The sequence below is a fragment of the Lissotriton vulgaris genome, chromosome 4_1 (assembly GCF_964263255.1).
Source record: "Lissotriton vulgaris chromosome 4_1, aLisVul1.2, whole genome shotgun sequence".
Taxonomy (NCBI): Eukaryota; Metazoa; Chordata; class Amphibia; order Caudata; family Salamandridae; genus Lissotriton; species Lissotriton vulgaris.
Genome location: NC_141691.1, coordinates 1,468,607,999 through 1,468,629,963, shown reverse-complemented (window position 1 = coordinate 1,468,629,963; position 21,965 = coordinate 1,468,607,999). Strand labels below are relative to the sequence as shown.

General features: G+C 43.5%; 1 protein-coding gene across 17 annotated transcripts in view; it reads right to left on the bottom strand.

The window, feature by feature from the left end:
* The window catches only part of DTNA (dystrobrevin alpha), a 693,791-nt gene that overhangs the window by 297,037 nt on the left and 374,789 nt on the right, over positions 1-21,965 (bottom strand). For all 17 annotated transcript variants that reach the window (XM_086965704.1, XM_086965706.1, XM_086965705.1 and 14 more), the window contains exon 7: positions 10,703-10,808. In XM_086965704.1, the coding sequence (XP_086821830.1) occupies positions 10,703-10,808 (106 nt within the window). The remainder of the gene's footprint in view (positions 1-10,702; positions 10,809-21,965) is intronic.

The following is a 21,965-nucleotide window of genomic DNA, read 5'->3' as shown; positions in this document are numbered from 1 at the left end:
GGGGTGGTATACATTGCCTCAATAGCCTTCCGAAACCTTGGACCGAACCCCCTTTCTTCGAGTACCCTCCAAAGAAACTCCCATCTGACGCGGTCGAAGGCTTTCTCTGCGTCGAGAAGGATCATTGCGACCCCCCTTACCCGGCAGCATGGATATCGAACAGCATGATAGCTCGTCTGATGTGGTCCGTGGTTTCCCTACCGGGGATAAATCCATGCTGCCATGGAGAGACCAGGGTCGCAATGATCCGTCCCAAACAGGCAGCCAAGATATAATTTATTATCTGCATTTATCAGGATATCGGCCTGTAGGAGCCGGGGTTTTCCTTGGGCCTATTCTTTTTATGAAACACCACAATGTTGGTGCTCAGCCAAGACCCCGGAATTATGCCTGTGTTTATTATACCATTAAATAGGTCTAACAAAAGTAGGGATGTTTCCTCAAATACACATTTATATAATTCCAGTGGTAGACCATCGGGGCCAGCAGCCTTCCCTGCAGCTAGATCTTGTATGGCCTCCGAAAGTTCGTCCGAGGTGATGGCTTGATCTAGAATTTCTCTATCGCCCTCAGCTACTTTGGTACCCTGTCCTGTCCACTCGGTCATTGAATCCTCAGTTACCGGCTCTTCCTGATACAATGCTTGATAATATCTTTTAAAGACATTTATAATTTCCTTTGGCTCCTCATAGCTCATACCCTGCTCTTCTATGTGTGTGATGATATTTTTCGCGCAACTTGTCTAATACGAAGTGCCAATGCTCTACCAGCTTGTTCCCATAGTCTCCTTCTTTGTGCTTGATATTCTGCAGCTGCTTTTTTGGCCAATTGTTTTTGTATCTCAGCTTTGATGATACTCACTCTTTCTAGACTTTCTATTCCCTGCCTTCCCTGAGTTATATCTTTCCTATGCTGTTCCTCGGCAACCGATAATTTGTTCATTTGTTGTTCTCTCTCTAGATTAAGCCTTTTCCAATTTCGAGAAGTATAGCTGGTAGTTTCTCCCCTTAAAGCAGCTTTGTAGCTATCCCAGACAGAATTTCGCGAAGCGTTGTATCTATTTGCATCGAAGAAAGCCTGTGACCAATTTTTGATATGTGCTACGTATGCGAGACCTATTGCATTGCAAATTTGAATGCTCTCGGTTTCTCTACATTTAAAGGAAAATGGGCAATCTTCTAGAGAAGCTTTGACAACTTATATATTCTGCTGGATGCTACTGTGTCTATTCTTCTAGCAATTCACAGCGGCGTGAAGTCTTCAGGCTTCTTCCACACTTTACAAATGTACTCATTTACGAACTCACTCTATAATTGACGTAAATCTGCCTTTTTAACTCCTACTTCTTAGAGACAATGTTGCTTTGTCACAAAGGGTGTTGAGTTCAAATAAAAATTAAAAAAAAGACCCATGCCCAACATAAAGATACACGACGAGTTAAAACTGGAAACAGCAATAGATGCCAGGTACTGAGACGCTGTTCACACTCAGAGAGACTGCAGTGCACTAGTGTTTGGTGGACCCTGTGAGACTAAAAATCTTCAGAATGGCCATCATACATTACGACAAGGTCAGTGTGAAGGGGAAAAGAATGAAGGGAGGGGAACGGGAATGAGGGGGAAGTGAAACAGGAATGAGGGGGAAGCAGAACAGGGATGAGGGGGAAGCAGAACAGGAATGAGGGGGGAGGGAAACAGGAATGAGGGGGGAGTGAAACAGGAATGAGGGGGGAGGGAAACAGGAATGAGGGGGGAGGAAAACAGGAATGAGGGGGGAGGGGAACAGGAATGAGGGGGAGGGGAACAGGAATGAGGGGGAAGGGGAACAGGAATGAGGGGGAAGGGGAACAGGAATGAGGGGGAGTGAAACAGGAATGATGGGGGAAAAGGAATGAGGGGGGAAACAGGAATGAGGGGGGAAACAGGAATGAGGGGAACAGGAATGAGGCGGAGGTGATCAGGAATAAGGGGGAGGGGAATAGGAATGAGGGGGAGGTGAATATGCATTATTTCTTCCAATTAAAATATTACCACCCCAATAAAGGTTGGTACAAATGTTAAAGCCTATTTGGTGATAGAATTGAAAGTGCTAGCGAGAGAGCTTGAGGCAGGGGCTTACTCGTGCACGTCATCTCATTTCAAGCCATTGATTGCAGAGCAGTCAATGAAGCACTGAAGGGTCCGCAGTCTGTGCCCACAAGGCCCCTGTAGGGAACAGCTCAGAGCTAGAAACAGCAAACAGCACACAGCATGCGCAGCCAGGCCTCGGGGAGCCGCGCAGAGGGTGACAGATCAGTGGGTACCTGATGCGGTTAGTGCACGTGCAGCAGCACCCCATAAACACCCCATCAGGACGTCCGCTCGAAGGCCTGTGTCCACAGACACTCTTTGAGGAGTGTGTGATGAAACTGCGTAAGTGTAGACTCCCCCTGCGGCTCCACACCTCCGCCGCGTAAACCCTGTGGCGATTTCTAAAGTGTGAACATGCCGTATACACGGGAAGCAAGAGCAGGGCCAGTGCCAAGGCAAACACAGCCAGCAGCAACGGGGCACAGAAAGCGCAGCTGGATCCCGCCACACCTGGGTGTCCATGCTAACACTCACATGTGGCCCATTAGGTGCCTGCTACTTGTACAGTGTTACAGCAAACAAATGATGGACGGAATGCTGACAGTGAGATGGGTATGCCCAGACGTGGGTCCCTTGCTCACTGTGCCACTGGATTCAAGCTAGCCTGGACGAATAAGGGTGACATACTCTGAAACCAGTCCCAGGATGCTTGTTTCCGGTCCAGGGAGGACATGGCCTGGCAGTTCGGTCTGGACTATTCCCATGGGGCACAGGGTCAAGACTGATTTGCATATGGCTGGGTCTACACTGGGGTGGCGTAGTGGGCAAAAGAACAATGGATTTAACCCAGATCTTTTGACTGGCGGAGAATGTTTGCATTGTCGGCATTCCGTCTATCATGTGTTTCCTGTAACACTGCTTCGTTTACAGGCTACCGACTCGCGTCAGGTGCGCCCAGCTGACAAGGGCCGTGTCTTGGGTGCCCCATAAATAACCCCTCCATTTCTAAAGGCTGGCCTAGTGAGTGCTTTAGCTGTCTCGTGTCCACCTCATATAAGAAAACAAGCATTTGCAATACAAAAGGTACTATTACATTGCAAATGGTTAAGTTTAAAACTAAGTTTCCCTGAAGTGGACGCTGCACTCCACATAAATGTACCAGTGATAACAGCAAAAGTTTAATATGAAAAGAATAATAACGAGTGAGCTATTGGCATTGTAAACGCTAGGCGCGAGACCTAAAAAATGTGCTTACTGACACGTTTCTTTGTACCTAGGTCTAAGAGAGACTGCTGCAGGGCGCTCCAGCGCCCCTTTGGGGGTGGGCGCCCTGAGCGTAGGTCTGGCCAAGTGTACAGGCGGTGTGAGCTAGCAGTGCAATGCTGTGTACCACCGCCGTGTCAAGTCAGTGCGGTGTGCGCTAGCAATGCAGTTTGATCTAGCTGTGTGGTTTGGGAGACCAGAGTATCTGTACACACAGTATTATCACTGCTGAGTCCTCTGGTGGAAGTGAAACCTTTGGCGTCAGTTACATATGCCCTGGCAATACAGCGGGCGCACCAGTGCAATGTGCTTTGGGAGTGCGGTGTCACACCAGTGTAGTGCACTATGGCAGTGCAGCGTCATGAGTAGGTGCAGTGTATCAGGGCAGTATCGAAGATCAGTGAAGCGTGCTCTGTCAGTGCAGTGTCATCACAGATGAGTGCAGTTTAAGATGGCAGTGTTGTATCACAGACTACCCTGTGAAGGGCATGGAAATCCTAAAATGAAAGTAAAAAACTACTTATCTGGAGGAGTTACTAGCTCACAGGGAAACCCAATACCTCTGCTAATGTTGCTCAACCTTACAAAGTTGTGTTTGTATATTGAAAGAACAGAGGTGGTGGAACATTCTGTGGAGGATGGCGAGAATGCGAGGGTTCCCATCCACCTGAATTCAGATTAGGTATGCGTGTCTGATGAGCTGTTTTGAAGTTGTAAAGACATCCTGCGTAAGTATTTTGAGGGTATAATGGAAGATAGGTTAGCTTTGAGCTTGCTGCAGGCAATGTGTGTTTTAATATCAGTTGAATCCAAATTAAAACGCTGCTTAGCAGACAACAGAACAGGCAGAGAATCAGCTCAAAGATGGGCCCACAAACTTTCCTGTCAGGCCACCCCTTCGGCCACTGCCTGCTTGTCCTAGAGGCCAGTCTGGCTCAGATTCTACCTCCGCTCTCTACGACTAGCTGTAGATATAGACACGGGAGACAAGCCAGTGACCTCTGCAGTGATTGATGACGGGAATCCCCTCTCGTCACTGTGCATTATCTATCTCCCTGTGCGGCCGCTGCTGCTGGAGCTTCAGTAGTGGCTTCAACATGGCAGAAGGAGGGCGAGAGGGTGTCAACCTCTCTGCTACCCACGGCCTAACACTCCTCCACCCGAGCCCACCAACCAGCGGGTGGAGGACCCGAGGGTCAGCCGGAGGTATGTCAGGGACGAACATTTGGGCAACCTAGTGATGACGGATAGACGGACGAGCTCCCCTCCTTGTACAGGCGTCACAGGGGAGCGGGACCATCTCGGTAACAACGTTCTCCAGCAGAGGGCGCTGGCCCTCCATGCTGCTCCCGCTGTCACTGTTGAGATGGGTCACGGAAGTAGTAACCACATTTTTGAAGATGTGACCCAACCAGATGCCCGTGGAACAAGGGAGGCTGGCAGTGGCCACTGTATTGTCAACGTTTCAGATAGAGGGGGCATAGCAGATAACAGGATTGGTCGCAATATTAACGCCGGGGCAATTTGCGACACCGATGAGAGAGGTTACCCGTGTGGGAGCACCCGCATACACGAGGGACGCCATAGTGACAGCACCACAATTGATGAGGGACCCATGTCCGGTTACGGTTCTCAGGACAGGGCCACCATGTTGAACAAAATGGCAGGAGAACCGGCGCAAGGGGACTTAGTGTCGCAGACCAGTGGTGGATTCCCACCACCCCCCTCCTTTTCTGAACAACCATTCCTGGCCCAGGATACCCCGGTCCCCAACCATCAGTTGCATGTTTCAGTGTCCCTTGGAGAGAGTTGCGTCACCAGCAGGGGGTCTGCCTTCGACATGCTGCCAGAGCAAATGGTGAGCCTTCAGGGAGCGGAGGGGGTAACGGCTGGTATAACGTGAGGGGATATGTCCAGTGGTGTGGTTTTTCCGCGAGTCAAATTTATCAGCTGATGGCCTAAACCATCCTGCAGGAATTACTGAAAATTGTGACTTAAAGAAACTGTTCACAACCTCTCTTTCCTTCTTTCATTTAGTTGCTTCCCTGTGAAATGGATCCAAAAGAAGAAGCCCGCGAGTGATGCGCGCGCGCGCCAAAGCGAGCCATCTGGTTTCAATTATCGTGCCCATGTCTGGGCACGATAATTGAAACCGCATGGCAGCGGTGCGCATAATAGACACCAATAGGCTATGGGCAGAGCAATGCGCCTGTCTTTGGCCAATTGCTTGCTGTCTTTGTAAAAAAGACACAAACAAAGGCCAATAGCGTGGCCCAAAAGGAAAAGCACGCACACAAGTGTGTGCGATTCCTAGAGTTGTTTTCAAACCCCATACAAAAAGTCTCTCGCCTGCACGAGCAATGCTGCGCACTGCAACACAGGCACAAGACCTAAAAAGGTGTTTGACTCTCGGGTTTTCCATGGGGCTGGTCGAGGAAGGGGCCGCTCGACCAGCCACCCTAACCAATATAATCCCAGAGGACAAGGCTCTAACCAGGGCCAGTACCAGGAACAGGTTAGATTTGGGAATTTCTATCCCACCAGAGGTCGACGCAGCAAAAACTGAGGAGCCAGAGGTGCTGGCGCCTCCAACAATTCCGGTGAGTGTCTTACCTTCTTCCCTTCTAAAAGTAGGGGGCCAGGCCTGGACTTCCATCACGGGGCATCCCTGGGTTCTCCAGACGATTCAGGGGTTCCGGATAGAGTTCTATGGGAATTCCATCCAACCAGTATCCCCGTGCCCCATATGCTTTTCTGCTGCAGATACCACCCTGGTGGACCAGGAAGTGCAGTCTCTCCTAGCCAAGGGAGCGATCTCCCAAACCCTCTTATACCCCAGGAGATTTCTCAGCAACCTGTTCCTAGTAGACAAAGCGCATGGTGGTCAGCGCCAGGTCATCAACCTCCGCAACTTCAACAAGTGGCTCGTCTATCGCCATTCCAAAATGGAAAGTATTCACCTTCTCCGGGATATCCTGAGACCAAAAGATTGGATGGTGCGCCTGGATCTGAAAGACGCCTACCTCTCGGTTCCTGTTTTTTCCCTCCACAGGAGGTTCCTTCAGTTCTCTTGGGAAGGCAGGACATACGAGTTCACCACTCTCCCCTTCGGCCCCCCTGGTGTTTCACCAAGTCCTCAGGCCAGTAGTGGAACGTCTGCGTGCGCAATGGATGAGGCTCAGCAAGGGATGAGGCTCATCGTCTATCTCTACGACATCCTAATGATGGTGCAGTGCCCCCAGACACTCACACAACAACTCCAGACAGCAGTCGACCGTCTGCAGGGTTTGGGTTTTGTGATCACTAAAACAAAGTGTTCCCTAGTCTCCTCCCAGAGGGTGATTTTTCTAGGTTTCTCGATCAACTCCGTTGAGACTACACTCAGCCTTCCTTCCAGAAAGGTGACCAAAATCCGCCACGAGCTCCAGCGAGCACTAATGAAGCCACTCATTTCCCACAGACAGGTGGCCTGCATTGTGGGGCTTCTGTCTTCCCAGGGCCATTGCACTACTGCGCCCTCCAACACATGAAGGCCGCTCATCTGCGCAAAGTCTCTCGTACTGGCAGAAGGTGACGTTGACAGCGGAGGCCAGGGAAGAGCTTGCTTAGTGGCTCACCAACAGAGGCTTGGAACGGACGGGCAATCTTTGGTTCTGGACCAGATATTGTCATAGAGTCTGACAGCAGATTAGGATGGGGAGCAAGGTGTGGTCACCTCCAGAACGACGTTTGCATAGAAATTGCTTGGAGTTCTGGCGAACTCTTTCGTGATCAAATGCCGGACCAAGCACTCGATCTGGTCCTGTGTCCTCCTCAAGATGGACAATATTTCAGCAGTGTGGTACATTACCCACTTAGAAGGCACACGCTTGAAAGCCCTCTCCAAACTTGCAGCTAATTTTTGGCAATACTGCCTGGGCTGCCAGATCTCGGTCATGGCGGAATATCTCCCCGGTCAGGACAATCAAGCAGCAGACTTCCAGTCACTACATTTTCGTGATGTAAGCCTTTGGATCTGCACACCGAGTTTTTGCAGATCTCCAACACAATGGGGTCCTTTTTCAGTGGATCGTTTTGCCTCCCACCTGGATCACCAACTGCCTCGGTCCTCCAGTTGGAGATCAGATTTCTGGCGGAGAATACGGACACATTCCTGCAGAACTGGAAGGAGGAATGGGGCTATGCGTTTCCCCCGTTTGCAATGATCATCAGAGCCTTGGCTCATGTGCGTCAGCAGGGGGCGGACGTGGTAATGATCACCCTGATTTGGAGCTTGCAAGTCAGGTTTCCGGTTCTTCTGGAACTTCCTTGGGATTCTCCAATCCCTCTCCCAGCTTCCCAGCACTCCTTCTCAGTCCAGATCAAAAGCCTCATCCGCTCATCATGCAAGGGTCTCTTGCTCTTATGGCATGGAGGACTACAGGGGACGATGGTCGGTCCCAGGCCTTTCGGGAGCGGCTGAGAAGATCTTGTTCAAAGCCTGGGCTGACAGAACTGTCAAACGGTACAAATCCAATCGGAGACGGTGGTCCATTGGTGTTTCCAAAAAGACTCGATCCCGTGGCAGCAAATGTGTTTCACATTCTTAATTTTTTGGCTTCGCTGGCCGAGGAAGATCTGGCTTACAGATCATTCAATACGTTTAGATTGGCCATATCGGCAGGTCATGCAGCGGTGGATGGATCCTCTGCTGGGGAACATCCTTTTGTCTGTTGGCTCTTACAAGGGATAAGACTCTCCCTTCCCTCAGAGCAGAGAAACCAGGTCCTCAATCTTTTCCTCTCTTGGCAGGCGAATGGTTTCCTCTCCAGGAAGGAACTCTCGACAAATCTAGCCATGCTCCTTTCCCTGATCTCGTGCAGGCGGGTGTCTGACGTCAGGGCACTAGATGTCTCCGACAAGATCTTCTCTCCCTCTAGAGTTACATTCACTATCCGGAGGTGAACCAAATGTGGCAGGAAATCCATCTCGTACCCAGCTTTTCCATATTCCCCTAAGTTATGTGTGGTGTCCTGCCTAAAGACCTATGAAGAGATGTCCTCCTGGAGAGCGTCAACTCCTTATCGATCTGCAAAAACCAATAGAGCGGATTCCTCCCCCACGATTGTTCGGTGGGTACGATGAGTGATGCAAAAAGCGGGCATTGACCTGTGGATGTTTGGGGCCCACTCTACCAGAGGGGCAATGGCTTCTAAAGCCTTTACCCTAAGAGCTCGCTTGGAGGATATCCTTAAAGCTGCAGACTTGTCTTCGGACTTTACATTCAAACGGTTTTATTTCAAACTGGTTCTGCAGATGCCCCACTTGGTGATAAGTAGGCTTTAAACTAGCATAATCCTCGCCTCCGGTCTTGACATAGAATGAAAAATGTCCTAGCTATCGTAACGGAAAGTTTCAATTCTATTAAGGACTCGGAGGCAAGGACTATCCCACCCAAGGATCATCTAGATCTGGAACCTCCTCATCCTCATTATGGAGTAAGTAAATGTTCGGATTATAACTCTTAACTGTATACGGTTGCACTGTGGTTACTGGAGTACACAACTGCATGATCTTCCCTTTCCAGTCTAATCCTTTGCCATGGGGGTGTTCTAAAATATGTAATTTGGTTACAGGAATGGATTCAAGCAAACAAAACTCGTACATTGCTGATAGAGGCTGATCTCGTGCGACGAAAGAGGAGGAAGGGCCAGTGACAAGGGACTATGATCCGGCTGGAGCCCCCGATTGGTGGAGGATGGACAGACAGTCTACCTGTTGGACTCTATTGTTGTTTTGTAATATTCCCAAGGTTTCATGGGGATGATAGTTTATTCTGTTTTACTTTGAATGGCTGCTAGTCATTAAAGTGGAGAAAGATGAGCATAATCCTTGCCTCCGAATCTTTAATAGAATTGAAACTTTCTGTTACGATAGCTAGGAATTTTTTCATTCTACCACACATAACAAGTGAAACACATGGGATAATTCAGTAGTATATTCCCACACAGAGAGTAGGCGGTACAAGCTCAAGTAGCATTTTAAGAAACAATGTCACATGCTCAAGCTCCTATTGGTTATCTGGAACTTTCGCACTGTAGTCAAAGTGCACACACCTGGACATCAAGGCTCAATTCTTCAATCAATAGTCACAGATGGAGGGAAGCAGGCAAGTAGTAAGATACAAGCTCCAAAAATACAAAAAGAAGTGCGTTGATACTGTGATAGCAATGGCAGGAAGGCAAAATACGAACACATACCAAAGGCCATCTTCAAGACAGCACATTGCACGTTTGCTGTGTTTATGTCCTAATAGACTTTTTTACCCACGTTGGTCACCACCAGTATCAAATTAACAGAAGCAGAGCACCTCCGTCTGGTACCAATTACTAAACTCAACCTCAGGCTCATACTGGAGGCTAGTGCTCTCGATCTTTCGAAGGAAGCTGTTGCAATTTTTGGTTTTGCCCTTTCATTTCACAGCAAGGGCCACTTTCAGCAAATAAAAGTAATTGAATTTCTGGAGGAAGTTGTATGTACAGACGTTCAGTATACAATAAACTACCTGGATAACTTGGGGTAAGACTACAGCATTTGAATGTCTTAGCTTCACGCTACATAGAAATACACGTTTTGATGTTTAACACTCTGAAGAGGCCATCACTTTTTGATAGGCCTACCTCATAAATACAAAGTGAGCTTGCATATGTTATCACAATGTTTCTCAGTGTACTTCTGAACAAGTCTTTCAATGTACTGATGTTCGCCTCTCAATGGACTGATGTCATGTCTACCAGTGACCTGCTGTCTGTCTCTCAATTCACTTCTGCACAATCCTTTCAATGTATTGCGGTCAGTCTCTTAATCAATTGCTCTCATGTCTCTCAGTGACCTGCTGTTGGTCTCTCAATGACCTGCTTCACAATTTTTTTGATGTACTGCTGTCATGTCTCTCAATGTATGGTTGCACAATTCTTTCAACGGATTGTTGTCCATCTCACAATGTACTGCTGCACAAGTCTTTTAATGGACTGCTGTCTGTCTCTCTATGTACTGCTTGACAAGTCTTTCAATGCTTTGCTGTTCTGCCTCTCAATGTACTGCTGCACGAGACTTTATGGGACCGTCTTTACAGGACAGCGGATTATTTGCAGAAAAGTAGAACAGCAATTTAAAAAATCTACTAGTGTCCTATCAAACATGTATCGCATATCTGGGATCTTCTTAGTCTTGCAAGTAAAATGCATTTTTCCTTGAAATCTTATTTGGTCAGAATCTACAATCAATTGCACATGTTTCAACATAAGACCATATATGACGTAAGAGTATCACGCAGTAAGGCTGCATTTCTTTCACAGATTTTGCTACAGCGAGGAAGTAACAGGACTCACCATTTTCTACATTTGCCAGTCGATGCAGTAATGGCAACCAGACCAGACACTGCGGCGGGGGGTCAGACATCAGGGTATCCAGGAAAGAATTTAGCGTGACTTTCTTCTGTGTAAATACAAAGCATGATTCATGAACACAGGCAATGCCATGAGCATCTTCTCAGTGAGCATTTTGTTCAATTTTCGATGAGAACATGAATTGGTTTATTGAACAAAGCCACCCCTAGTGTCTGCAGAGTCTATTCAGTGAAAGCCACCATAATTACATAGATCTATAAATGCTGGTAGGTGGTAACAGCCGACATCAGACCTAATTATTATCACATTGAATTCACATCTCTTTTGATATCATGCGGTTTTAAGCAGCACAACTGATCTGATGCAGAAAGGGCGAGCAAACATACATGCAGGTAGGCTGCCAGTGTGCGGGACCACAATCATTTGGTTCTGCACATGCGCAGAGCAGAGGCCAGTGTGGTTAAAATCCCTGAAAATTTATTCATTGCAGCCGAGAATCCCAACTGCAGAACAGAGACCATGCTCCAATTCTGTATCTGCATAGATTGATGTAATGGCAGAAATGATTGCTCATTTTAAATTCCATGCCCAAGATGACTGAACCCATTTCAGTTTCACTTCTTTAAACTGTCTGGTTATTTTGACACATCGAAGTCAACGCCGCCATTGCCGCGTTCTAACGATGCCTGATTATTGTCAACACTTACTGCTGCTCCTACTAAGAAAGTCTGAGTGATTAACATACTTGTTTCAGACACAATTTGCAATAGGAGAATTCCTTTTTGTGAATGTATTGATAAAATATGGTGTTCAAAATAAGATGTTTGCAAATGTTAGGTTGCTAGGTGATGAGAGAACCACAAAGGGCAGGCACCACCTTTGACAAGGTGTAGAAACAAGGGGCCCAATTTACAGACTGCATTTCGTAGTACATAAAAAACTACTCACCTCCTACAAAATCCCGTTCACAAACCGATGGCAGCAGGCCGCCTCTGTCTTTTCTGTGAAATGATTTAATCATTGTGAGAGATGGGGGAAGTGGGTGGATATCTGGGGAGGGGGGGTGGATCTCTGAACTCATAGATACACACTTTAGAAGTAAATGTGGGAAATAACAGGGGGAGTGATGTGACAATTGGGAATAATTACTACAAAATGGGAGAGGTTTAGGGAAACCTAAGGAGAGGTTAAGGTGGGACACAATACTATATAACACTCACACACATGAAAGTAGTACTTTTGCAATGTACTAAATAATGTGCTAAAGTTACTACAGCCCTAAAGGATGGTGATATGCCCAATGTCCAAGCCTTCCAGAATGACATATTAGTTTTCACCGACACTGAAGAGAAACACATGCAGGTTTTGGAAAGAGCGTTGCATGTTTTACAATTCAGAGCAATGACAGTGAAACCTTGTAAGTGTAAGCTTTTGGTGTAAGAGGTGGAGTACTTAGGACACACAATTTCGAAGCAAGGTATAAATCCTGAGTTTTGTAATTGGGAAGCCATGACAAATGCTTTCTGTCTACTGATAAAGATGCTCTGGGTTATTTTCTGGGGCTCTGCGAATACTAAGCAAGATTTGTGTCTGGATATGCTTTGACTGTGCAACTTTTCAGAGCACTGCTCAAGAAAGGAAACAGGTTTGAATGGAACAGTCAAGTTAGTACAGCATTTGAGGAAATCAAAGGGTCATACTCAATACTCTGGCATTACAATTATTTGTTCCTTCAGGAAAATCGTTGTTCACTGTTGATGCCAGTCTCAGAGGTCAAAAAGAACAATTATGGACAGAATGCAGAACATTGTCATACATTCACCCCAGTACAGAGATCGTTTTTTTACTCCCCATGCCATTCCAGTTTGAACCCAGCCATATGCAAATCAGTCTTTACCCTGCGCCCAATGGGAACAGTCCAGCCCGAACTGCCACGGCAGGTCTTCCCTGGACTAGAAACAATCATCCTAGGACCTGTTTCGAGGTTTCACTCCTCATCAGCCAATATAGCTTGACTCCAGTGGCATGGAGAGCACGGGACCCAAGTCTGGGCATACCCGTCCCACTCGGTCTTGGCGCTGTTTTTAGACAGTGGGTTAAAGGGCAGGAGAACATGGTTGCATTTGCATATGTTGTCGGATGGCGAATGCAATTACAGCACTATTGAAAGGGAGGCTCTGGCATATGTATGAGAGGTACAGAAATTCAAATCCTACATTTGGGGGACCATTTATGGTATTTAACCGGACAATGAACCTTTGGTGTACCTTTTGAGTGGTAATGGTTTGAGAAAAGCGTCTGCTCGCTTAGTACGCTTGCTATCAAAATTACAGAAATATAATTTGGTGGATAAGTATATAAAAGGGGCTAAAAACATTAGGGCAGATTGCTTGTCATGGATACCATTACCACATTGTGATGTTGTGGATTTTGATCAGGATACTGAATATGTGGTAGTTCTGGTGGATGCGTTGTTAGTTTGTAATGGAAGCATCACAGAGAACAATTGGAGTGTGGCTATGGCTTAATGATGAAGCTTTGTTGCTGGTTCCTTGATTTATGAAGACTGGTTGGCCCTTCTGGAAAAAATCTCACAGGAGAACTCAGGAGTTTTGGACAAATAGTCATGAAATTGTTATGTGAAAACAATATTTGTTTAAGAGGGAGTGTGTTTGTTCCACCTACTGAACTAACAGACATAATTATAAGAATTGCTCATGAAGGACACATGGGTGCTTCTGCCACTTGCAAGAAGTTACGGCAAATGTATTGGTGGCCAGGTTTAGACAAACAACTATCCAATCGAATTGATAAGTGCTCACAATGTGCAGTTTCTGATAAACACTGGAAAACCGCTACCAATCCTTTGTATACAGTTCCTTTTCCAGAAAAGGCTTGGGAAAAACCAGCCTTGGATTTTTCTGACCCATTTAGTTTTTGCCTTGAGACGAGAAGTATCTGATACTGGCTATTTATTTTTATTCATAACGTTTTATATAGCGCTAGCTAGACCTGTGGGTATCAGCGCCCTTTAAATACACAAAGGAAAATAAAATAAAATGCATTACATCGCAGGACATGAGGATGCATAAAGATATAAGCCAAGACATAAAACTTATGTATACAGTGAAGGGGAGAAAAATGCAGGTGGTTGAAACAGTCAGATAACCACCATCCTTGAAGGTTAAAGTGAGAGGGGAGTCCATTAGGTTATTGATGCCTAGGTTGGTTGACTTGGTCGGTAAAGTATTGGTTGAGGAGCAGGAGTTTCAGGTCCTTTTTGAAGCAAGAGAACTGAGGTCAATAGATTATGTTTTCAAATGGATATATTACCCATTTGTAGAAGCTGCCAATTCTGATAATGTAAATTATTTTTTGGTAAGACTTTTCTTGGGTGAAGGTTTCTCGTGTAATATTATCACTGACAATGGAATGCACTTTGTGTCTAAACAAATGACTGATTTTTTTTAATCTATTGAATTTTTTTAACAGTTCGCAGCAGTGTACCATGGTTCAATATCCTTTAAGATTAAAGCAGACAGAGTAAATAAATGACCAGCAAGAAAGTGTTACATCATTGTCTTCAGCTTACATACAAAACAAAAAAAAAACTCTTGTCAAGCAGCACAACCTAACAGACAGATCTATATTACAAATTTGGAATAGGCTGATTTGGCATTGTGCACCTAGACGGCCCATCTTGTGCCCCATATATGAGAGTATAATGCGGCACAATGACCCTAATAATTGTTAGTCTCGCCCACAACTCTTGCCATAAGATCTTGTTTATAGAGGCCCCAGAAACCTTTTCGACGACTCTGTGGGGGTATTAGCTCACTGTATATTTCAGACTGTGTGTTACAGATTATCATGTCTTTTTCCCATTCAGACTTTGAGGGGGGAAGGGGGTGTGTGGCCAGCGCAACACAATTTGACGCTTTGCAAGGAGCAAACCCAAACCAAAGACTTTCCTTACATCTTTATTCAGGGGCTTCGTATATTCTAATAGGGCTATCAAAGGGTCAGGGGAGAGTGGAGTTCCTATTATTCCCCCCAGTTCCTGAAATATTTGATTCCAGAAGGCAGCAATCTGGGGGCAAGACCACACTGCATGGAAAAAATAACAAATGACTGAATTTATGTCAAAATTCAATATTAAACATTCTCAGGTTGCTTTGTATAGCCCTTCGTCCAGCAGTTTGGTTGAGAGGGCTAATCGCATTTTGAAGGACAGTATTTGAACTGCGATAGCGGCCAATATTGATGTTTCACATTTTCTTCAAGAAAAAATATGGGCGTGCCTCACTATTCCACATCTACAACTGGACAATTCCCATTTAAAACTTATCACGGGTTGGGAAGCCAGGACCAAACTAACACCAGCAAGGTTCTCTGAGATTTTAGTGGGCAGAGGTAATGTAGCTGAAAGAAATGATAGGACTTGTTTGCAAAACAGAGTGGTGGAAAAACAACTAACACAAAGAACTATTATGACAACTGAAAATGTGTCAAGAATGTTCAGGAGAATGATTGAGTTTTGATTTTAGAAAAACAAACTTTTTAAGATTATTAATGGAGAATTCATCACCCTGTGTACAGTACACCAGGCAGTTCAATGCTCAAGCCAGCAAGAAAAGTTATTCACACAGAACTCTTGTGAGTAGAAACATTAGTGGGAGTGATCTAAAGTCTACTACCAATGTGGTAGATGACAAAGCTGGTACTTTGTTTCCCAGGTACCCTTAGGAGTTGTGTGTTGACCACAATCTTAATGAATGGGTTACTGAGTTGGGTAGATATAATGGTATTGTGGGAAAATCCATATAGGAGCCTTCTGTACACATGTAGTACTAGTACAGTTAAATTACCATCCAAATTTAATTATTACATAATGCCTTAATTCTTGTTTCGAAATCTCTTCCAGGTACTGTGTACCCTATGTATGGTTATGTTACTACAATGGTGCAATTGCAATTTGTGGTTGGTTCTGTTTTTTTTTTTTTGTTAAGGAACGGGGGTGATGTGATATGTGGCATTTTATTAAGTATTATTCACCTTCACTATGTTCTGTTATTTAGTGCTTCCTGCATTGTCATACTCTCATGTGCATTCTTCTGCGAAACGACAATGACATCAAGTGCTGGATTGGTTCCAGAACATGAGGCTTTGGTCAGCTGTCTGCTGTTGTTTGGACTGATCTGTGGTTGATGCGGTTGTGGGATCCTTTTATTAAAGGACAATTCATTTGACTATAAAATGGCTCCAAGAGCATCAATTCATCTACCAGAATGGAGTGCATAATCTCTGTGTTGTGATCACTACATAGGCGTTCCATGGGTGGAGCGTGGGTGTTCCCATGAATCCACCCTTGCATTTTAGCGCATTCACAGATTTACCAATAGTGGTACACCTGGAAATGCATCAAAATGCTACGCCCCACCAGGGGAGGGGCAACAAGGAGCGATATCTTCATTTCTCCTATTTGTTTACTCTTTCCATTGGTGCTACATTTTGCAGTAAACATTGAAAGAGGATGGCATATTTGTGGGTTGAATAATAAAAAAAGAGGGGGATTGCGGCACAAATTATACAGTCCATGAAAACTGATATACTCTGTATCCAGGAATCACATATTACGTGAAAGGATAGACATTTATATAAAGACCTAGGCATGAATTTAGCTGTCTGTACATCACAGGGGTCAACAACAAAAGGAGTTGCAATTCTATTTAGGAAAGGCTTGGGTACTCTGATCCGGCATAAAGCAGACCAATACGGTAGATGGGCAATTACAGAGTTTAGAATTACCAACATAGTCTGGACTATCTGTGCTGTCTATGCCCCAAATTTAGATGATCCATCCATATTGGACCTACTGAACTTGGAATTAGCCAACTGGTCCTCATCGCTAATACTTTGCGGGGATTTTAATCTTCATCTAGATTCTAATATGGATATATGCGACTCCTTTTGTTACCAAGGGTCTAAAAAGAAATCATTTAAGGCTTTACGTTCATTGGTTTTGGATCATGGTTTAGTTGATGTAGTCTATGAAAAAAAATTACCATCTCCTGGGTTCACATTTTTCTCTTGTCCTCATAAAAAGTTTGTGCGTCTGGATTATTTCTTCATTAAAAAAGCATTTATCTATGATACCAAATTCGACTTATTTCCTCGTATAATTTCGGATCACAACCCAATACTGATTGAAATTAAAACTGATATATCAATATTTCAACCAAAGCCCTGGACTTTTGATCATAAATTATTATATGACTCGGAATACTTAGACTCGATGACCTTATGGATAAAAGAATTTTTTGATATTAACAGAGGAACAGCCTCAGCTCAAATAGTCTGGGATACCTTCAAATCAGGTATAAGGGGTGAATCACTGTCTTATGTTATAAAAAAACAAAAAATTATACGTGGAAAAGTCGAACAAGCATATGAAAAAGTATTATTCTGGGAAAAGAAACTAATAACAGCAATTGCACAAAAACAACCAATAGCTGACATAGAAACGAATCTTGCGATTCATAAAGCCTCTTGTTATGAATCCTTTGCAGATAAGGCAGCACAACAGATGGCAACTTTTAGATCTCATTTATATGAGATGGGTGAAAATGCTGGGAAAATACTGGCAAAGAGAATCAGGCAAAAAGAAGCTTATAACACTATCAATGTAATACAAGATGAAACAGGCCAGTTACATAATAAACCTGAATCAATTCTGGAAGTCTTTAGTCAATTTTACCTTAAGCTTTACAAACATGAGAACGACTATTATTCGTTAGAAGTATGTATGAATTTTGCCAAGGAAAATGTCTTGCCATCTCTCTCTTACGATCAAACTGCTTTTTTAGAATCAGCAATCACTTGGGAAGAAATAGAAAATGCACTAACTTCATTAGCAATAGGCAAAGCAACTGGACCCGATCTTATTCCATTAGAATTGTATAAGATCTTTAGAAATAACATAAAACACGATATGCTCATTACTTTTTTGGAAGCTCAGAAAGGCATACCACCAGAATCTTGGGCCCAATCAGTAATCATGACTTTTTTAAAAAAGGATAAGGACCCAACCAATCCAGCATCTTACAGGCCAATATCTTTAATAAATGCCGACAGCAAAGTATACTCTAAAATACTAGCCACACGACTATCAAAAATAATATCCTTTATAGTGTCCCGATGGCAACATGGATTCATTCCAAACAGAGATACAGCAGATCATATACGAAGAATTATTGCCATGATGGATTGGGCGGAATCCTCTAATACATCAATAGAGATCACCCTCTTGGATGCTGAAAAAGCATTTGATAGGGTGGCATGGCCCTATCTCTGGGATTTGCTGTCTATGAAGGGCTTTGGTCCAGGAATAATAACTGCATTTAAAGCTCTATATAAAAACCCGGTATCAGCTGTAAAAATAGGACCCACTAAATCTGCACTATTCCCTATTCAGCGAGGAACACGTCAGGGATGCCCATCTTCACCTCTTCTTTTTGCCATATATATTGATATCTTTCTTAACCAATTAAATCAAGACGAGAACATATCACCGGTACAGTTAGGAGGCATCTCCTATAGAGCTCTCGCCTACGCAGATGATCTGGTAGTGGTTACTAAAGATATTGAAAGAGCTTTCTTAAGGATTGAAGAACTAGCAGATATGTTTGGATCCTTCTCAGGATATAAATTAAATCTGTCTAAGACACAAATTCTTTTTATAGGTTCTAATCCTCCGCTTATTAGAAACGTAGTCTCTGAAGCAGTCTACTTAGGAATTAAATTAACCACACCAATCTCGAAAATACCTAGTCTAAACTATACCCCGATCCTGAAAAAAGCCAACTCAACTTTGGAAAGATTAAATCATCTACACTTATCCCTTCATGGTAGAAATAATGTGTTAAAGATGCTGATTCTTCCAAAATTTATTTACCTATTTAGAACAATTCCGTTGGAATTTCCGTTAGTTTTTTTCAAAGAACTTGAAAAAATCTCAGGAAGATTTTTGTGGGGATATAGAGGTATCAGGAGAGCTTACAAGAAGATGATTATTACCAGAGATAGAGGGGGTTGGGCTGTTCCACACTTTTTATTCTACTACCTAGCAGCTGTACTCCAATATATATCCCCTTTGATTGCTGGTAACAAAACGCCTACATCATTAGCACAATATCCAACGATATATGAATTACTATTAGGCACTGAAGCTAATCATCATCTTCTAAAAATAATAGAACCAAGTTACTATAAAAAAACAAAATTCAAGATTATAGTGGCAGCATACAAAGCATGGCGAATCATAAAAAAACTGGTCGGCATTAGAAAGGTTATAAGATACACCCCACTAAACTCAATACATTGCTTTCCCCCCATATTTAGAGATCAGGTGATGAAGAAGTGGAATACTAAAGGTATTCGCTATCTTTCTGATTTATACACAACTAACTCTACCTCCTTACTTTCTTTTTCTGATCTCCAGCATAAGTATAAACTTCCTTCTCAAGATTATTTCAAATAATTACAGATTTATAGCTTCTTAAATTCATTTTCTACTGATGAGAGACAAGGATTAAAATCGATTTTGCTTATAGACAGTCTGGCTATTAAAAGAAAAATAGGTTATTACTATAATATGTTTATGACCTACCTCCCTGATGACCTCAATAGTATTTGCTATAAATGGGAAGAGAAATTAGGAATGAAAGATTTATTGCTAAAAGAATCAATTAAAGCGGCCAATTCCATCTTGTTTTCAGGGCGAACTCGAACTCAACAATATATGGCTATGTGTGATCTCTATTACACACCTGCCAAGGTTATGAAATGGGGGGTTACTGTTGGAATAAACTACAATCGGTGTAATACGAGAGGTGCTGACACAATACATATGTTTTATTCTTGTATAAAGTTAGCAGATATAATTTCTGATATTCAAAAATGTATTGAAAAAATTATAGGAAAAACAATAATCCTATCACCTGATTTAATATTATTTGGTTTATCTAAAGACTCTACAGAATTGGAACAACAAAATGTATTATTTATTATGATGTCTGAACTGCGTGTATGTATCACTCAAGAATGGATAAGTCCGGAGGTCGCTTACTAGCTAGATACAAATTTGAACTTGCAATCTATGCAACAAAAGGAAGGAAAAGGAAGCAACTAGGCATGAAAATTTGGACTCCAATACAACAATGGATTGACGGGGAAATGACCCAATAAGAACTATATATGTTTCTTTGTCGCCTTTATCTCTTTGTATTTTGTTTTGTAGAATGTATATGTACATATTTTGAATACTTGAATAATATTGACATAATCTGCTTTACTTGCAACCAAAAAAAATCAATAAAAAAAAAACATTGAAAGAGGAAAATTCCTATTAGGATTGTTTTTGTGCAGGAAGGTGCCCATTCCTGCAAAAAAATAATCCAGCTTAGAACGCCGGCATTCGTGCACCATGGTACAAGGGTGCCTACGTTGGCGCTAGGCAGCCAAAAGTGCGCCAATGCAAGGAAGGACAGGAATGCGCCATATGATGGTAAATACCGCGTATTCTAGTTCTTTCCCTTTCGCTTTCAGGCAGCGCAGAAAGGTGTCCTACTGAGTTGCGTGGTCAGAAAGTATGATATATATGACCCTTAATTGAAAAATTTCAATTAAACTTTTAAATATTTAAAAAATGTAATACGTTTTAAATAAATTAAATATATAACTTTTAACCAACCTTACGGACTATTAAATAAAAATGTTGATGGAGAATGTTTTTTTAAATTATTGCTTAAAAAACAATATAAAATAAATTAATATATTCTATTATTTAATACAGATTTATTTTGATGAGTTGATGTAATGTAACATTTTTATTTGTAAGACATGGTTAATAACACATTTTAGAATAACTTACTCTTTTATTACACTTTAAAATATTTGTGTTCTTTTTTAAAGAATAATAAACTTTCATAATTCTCCCTATCATTTCCCATAAGGATATCACCACCTCATCCTCCCTGATCTTCACCAGCAGAGGAAAAGTTAGTAATGTACCTATATTTTTTTTTAAACAAACTTTATTGGTTTTGCATTGTATCCACATTACAGTATAACATTGACATTTAAAAAAAAAATTTAAACAAATAAAATGGTGCTGCTTGACATGGCTCTTCCGAGGGGATTTCCCTAAAACTTTCTGCTATTTATCCTCCTGGTTTTTGCTGATTCTCGTGTTGTTTAGGCACTCCCACTGTAATGCAGTGTGAAAGCACGCACAGCCTTCCTACACACACTAGGAAGTGGTGCTTACTTGATTGGTTTAGGTGGTGTACCTGTGAGTGCCCTGTAAAAAGATACGCTACATACCCAGGGCAGATACTGCACTGGCTAATAGGGGAAGCAGCACTGATTGTGCCACCCACCAGAATAGCCTGTCAAACATGCTTCAGTTGCGCTTATGCTCAGGTTGGCATTTATCACTCATCAGCCAACCCTGGGTGTGCCTTCCACTACCACTAGAGCACACCTAGGGTAAATCCTGAGGGAAGCAGCAAGTGGCAGGAGAAAGGCAGGGCAGGTACACATGGTATTCCATGCCCAGGCCATGAAGAAAACCCCATTTAGGTTTCCCCTTCCTAAGAGGGTGGCTCTTTCCATGGGACACCAACAGGGTTTTCCTGATTCTTTGCTTGTGCCCTTAGGGTTCCTGGCACTTTCCCACTTTCCCACTGTAAATGCAGTAAAAAAGTGTGCACACCCTTCCTCCACAGGTAAGGAAGTGGTGCTTCCCTGATGTTATTGGAGGCCTGTGTGTGCGCACTTGCACCTATGATGTTTGTAAGCCTGTCTAAAGACTGCCATTGCAAGCCTGTGTGTGCGCACTCGTACTTGCACGTATAATGTTTTATAACATGTCTCAAGCCTGCCATTGCAGGCCTGTGTGTGCACACTTATTTAAAGAGCTTGCAGAGCACGCAGCTACCCCAAAGGGTCTACCGGCGCTATTAGGGGGGCAGTAGCAGGAAGTAGGGCCTGAGGAGGCAGGGATTAGTCAGGGCGGCTAAAATGTAGAGTTTTTAGGTTTTTACGGAACTGAAGCAGCGCGTTACAGGATCTGAGAGAGAGCGGCAGAGCGTTACAAAGTTTTGGGCCCAACAAAGAAAAGGAGCAGCCCCTAAGACAAGCTCCGAGGAACCTCGGCACCGAAAACAAAGCAAGGTTGGCTGAT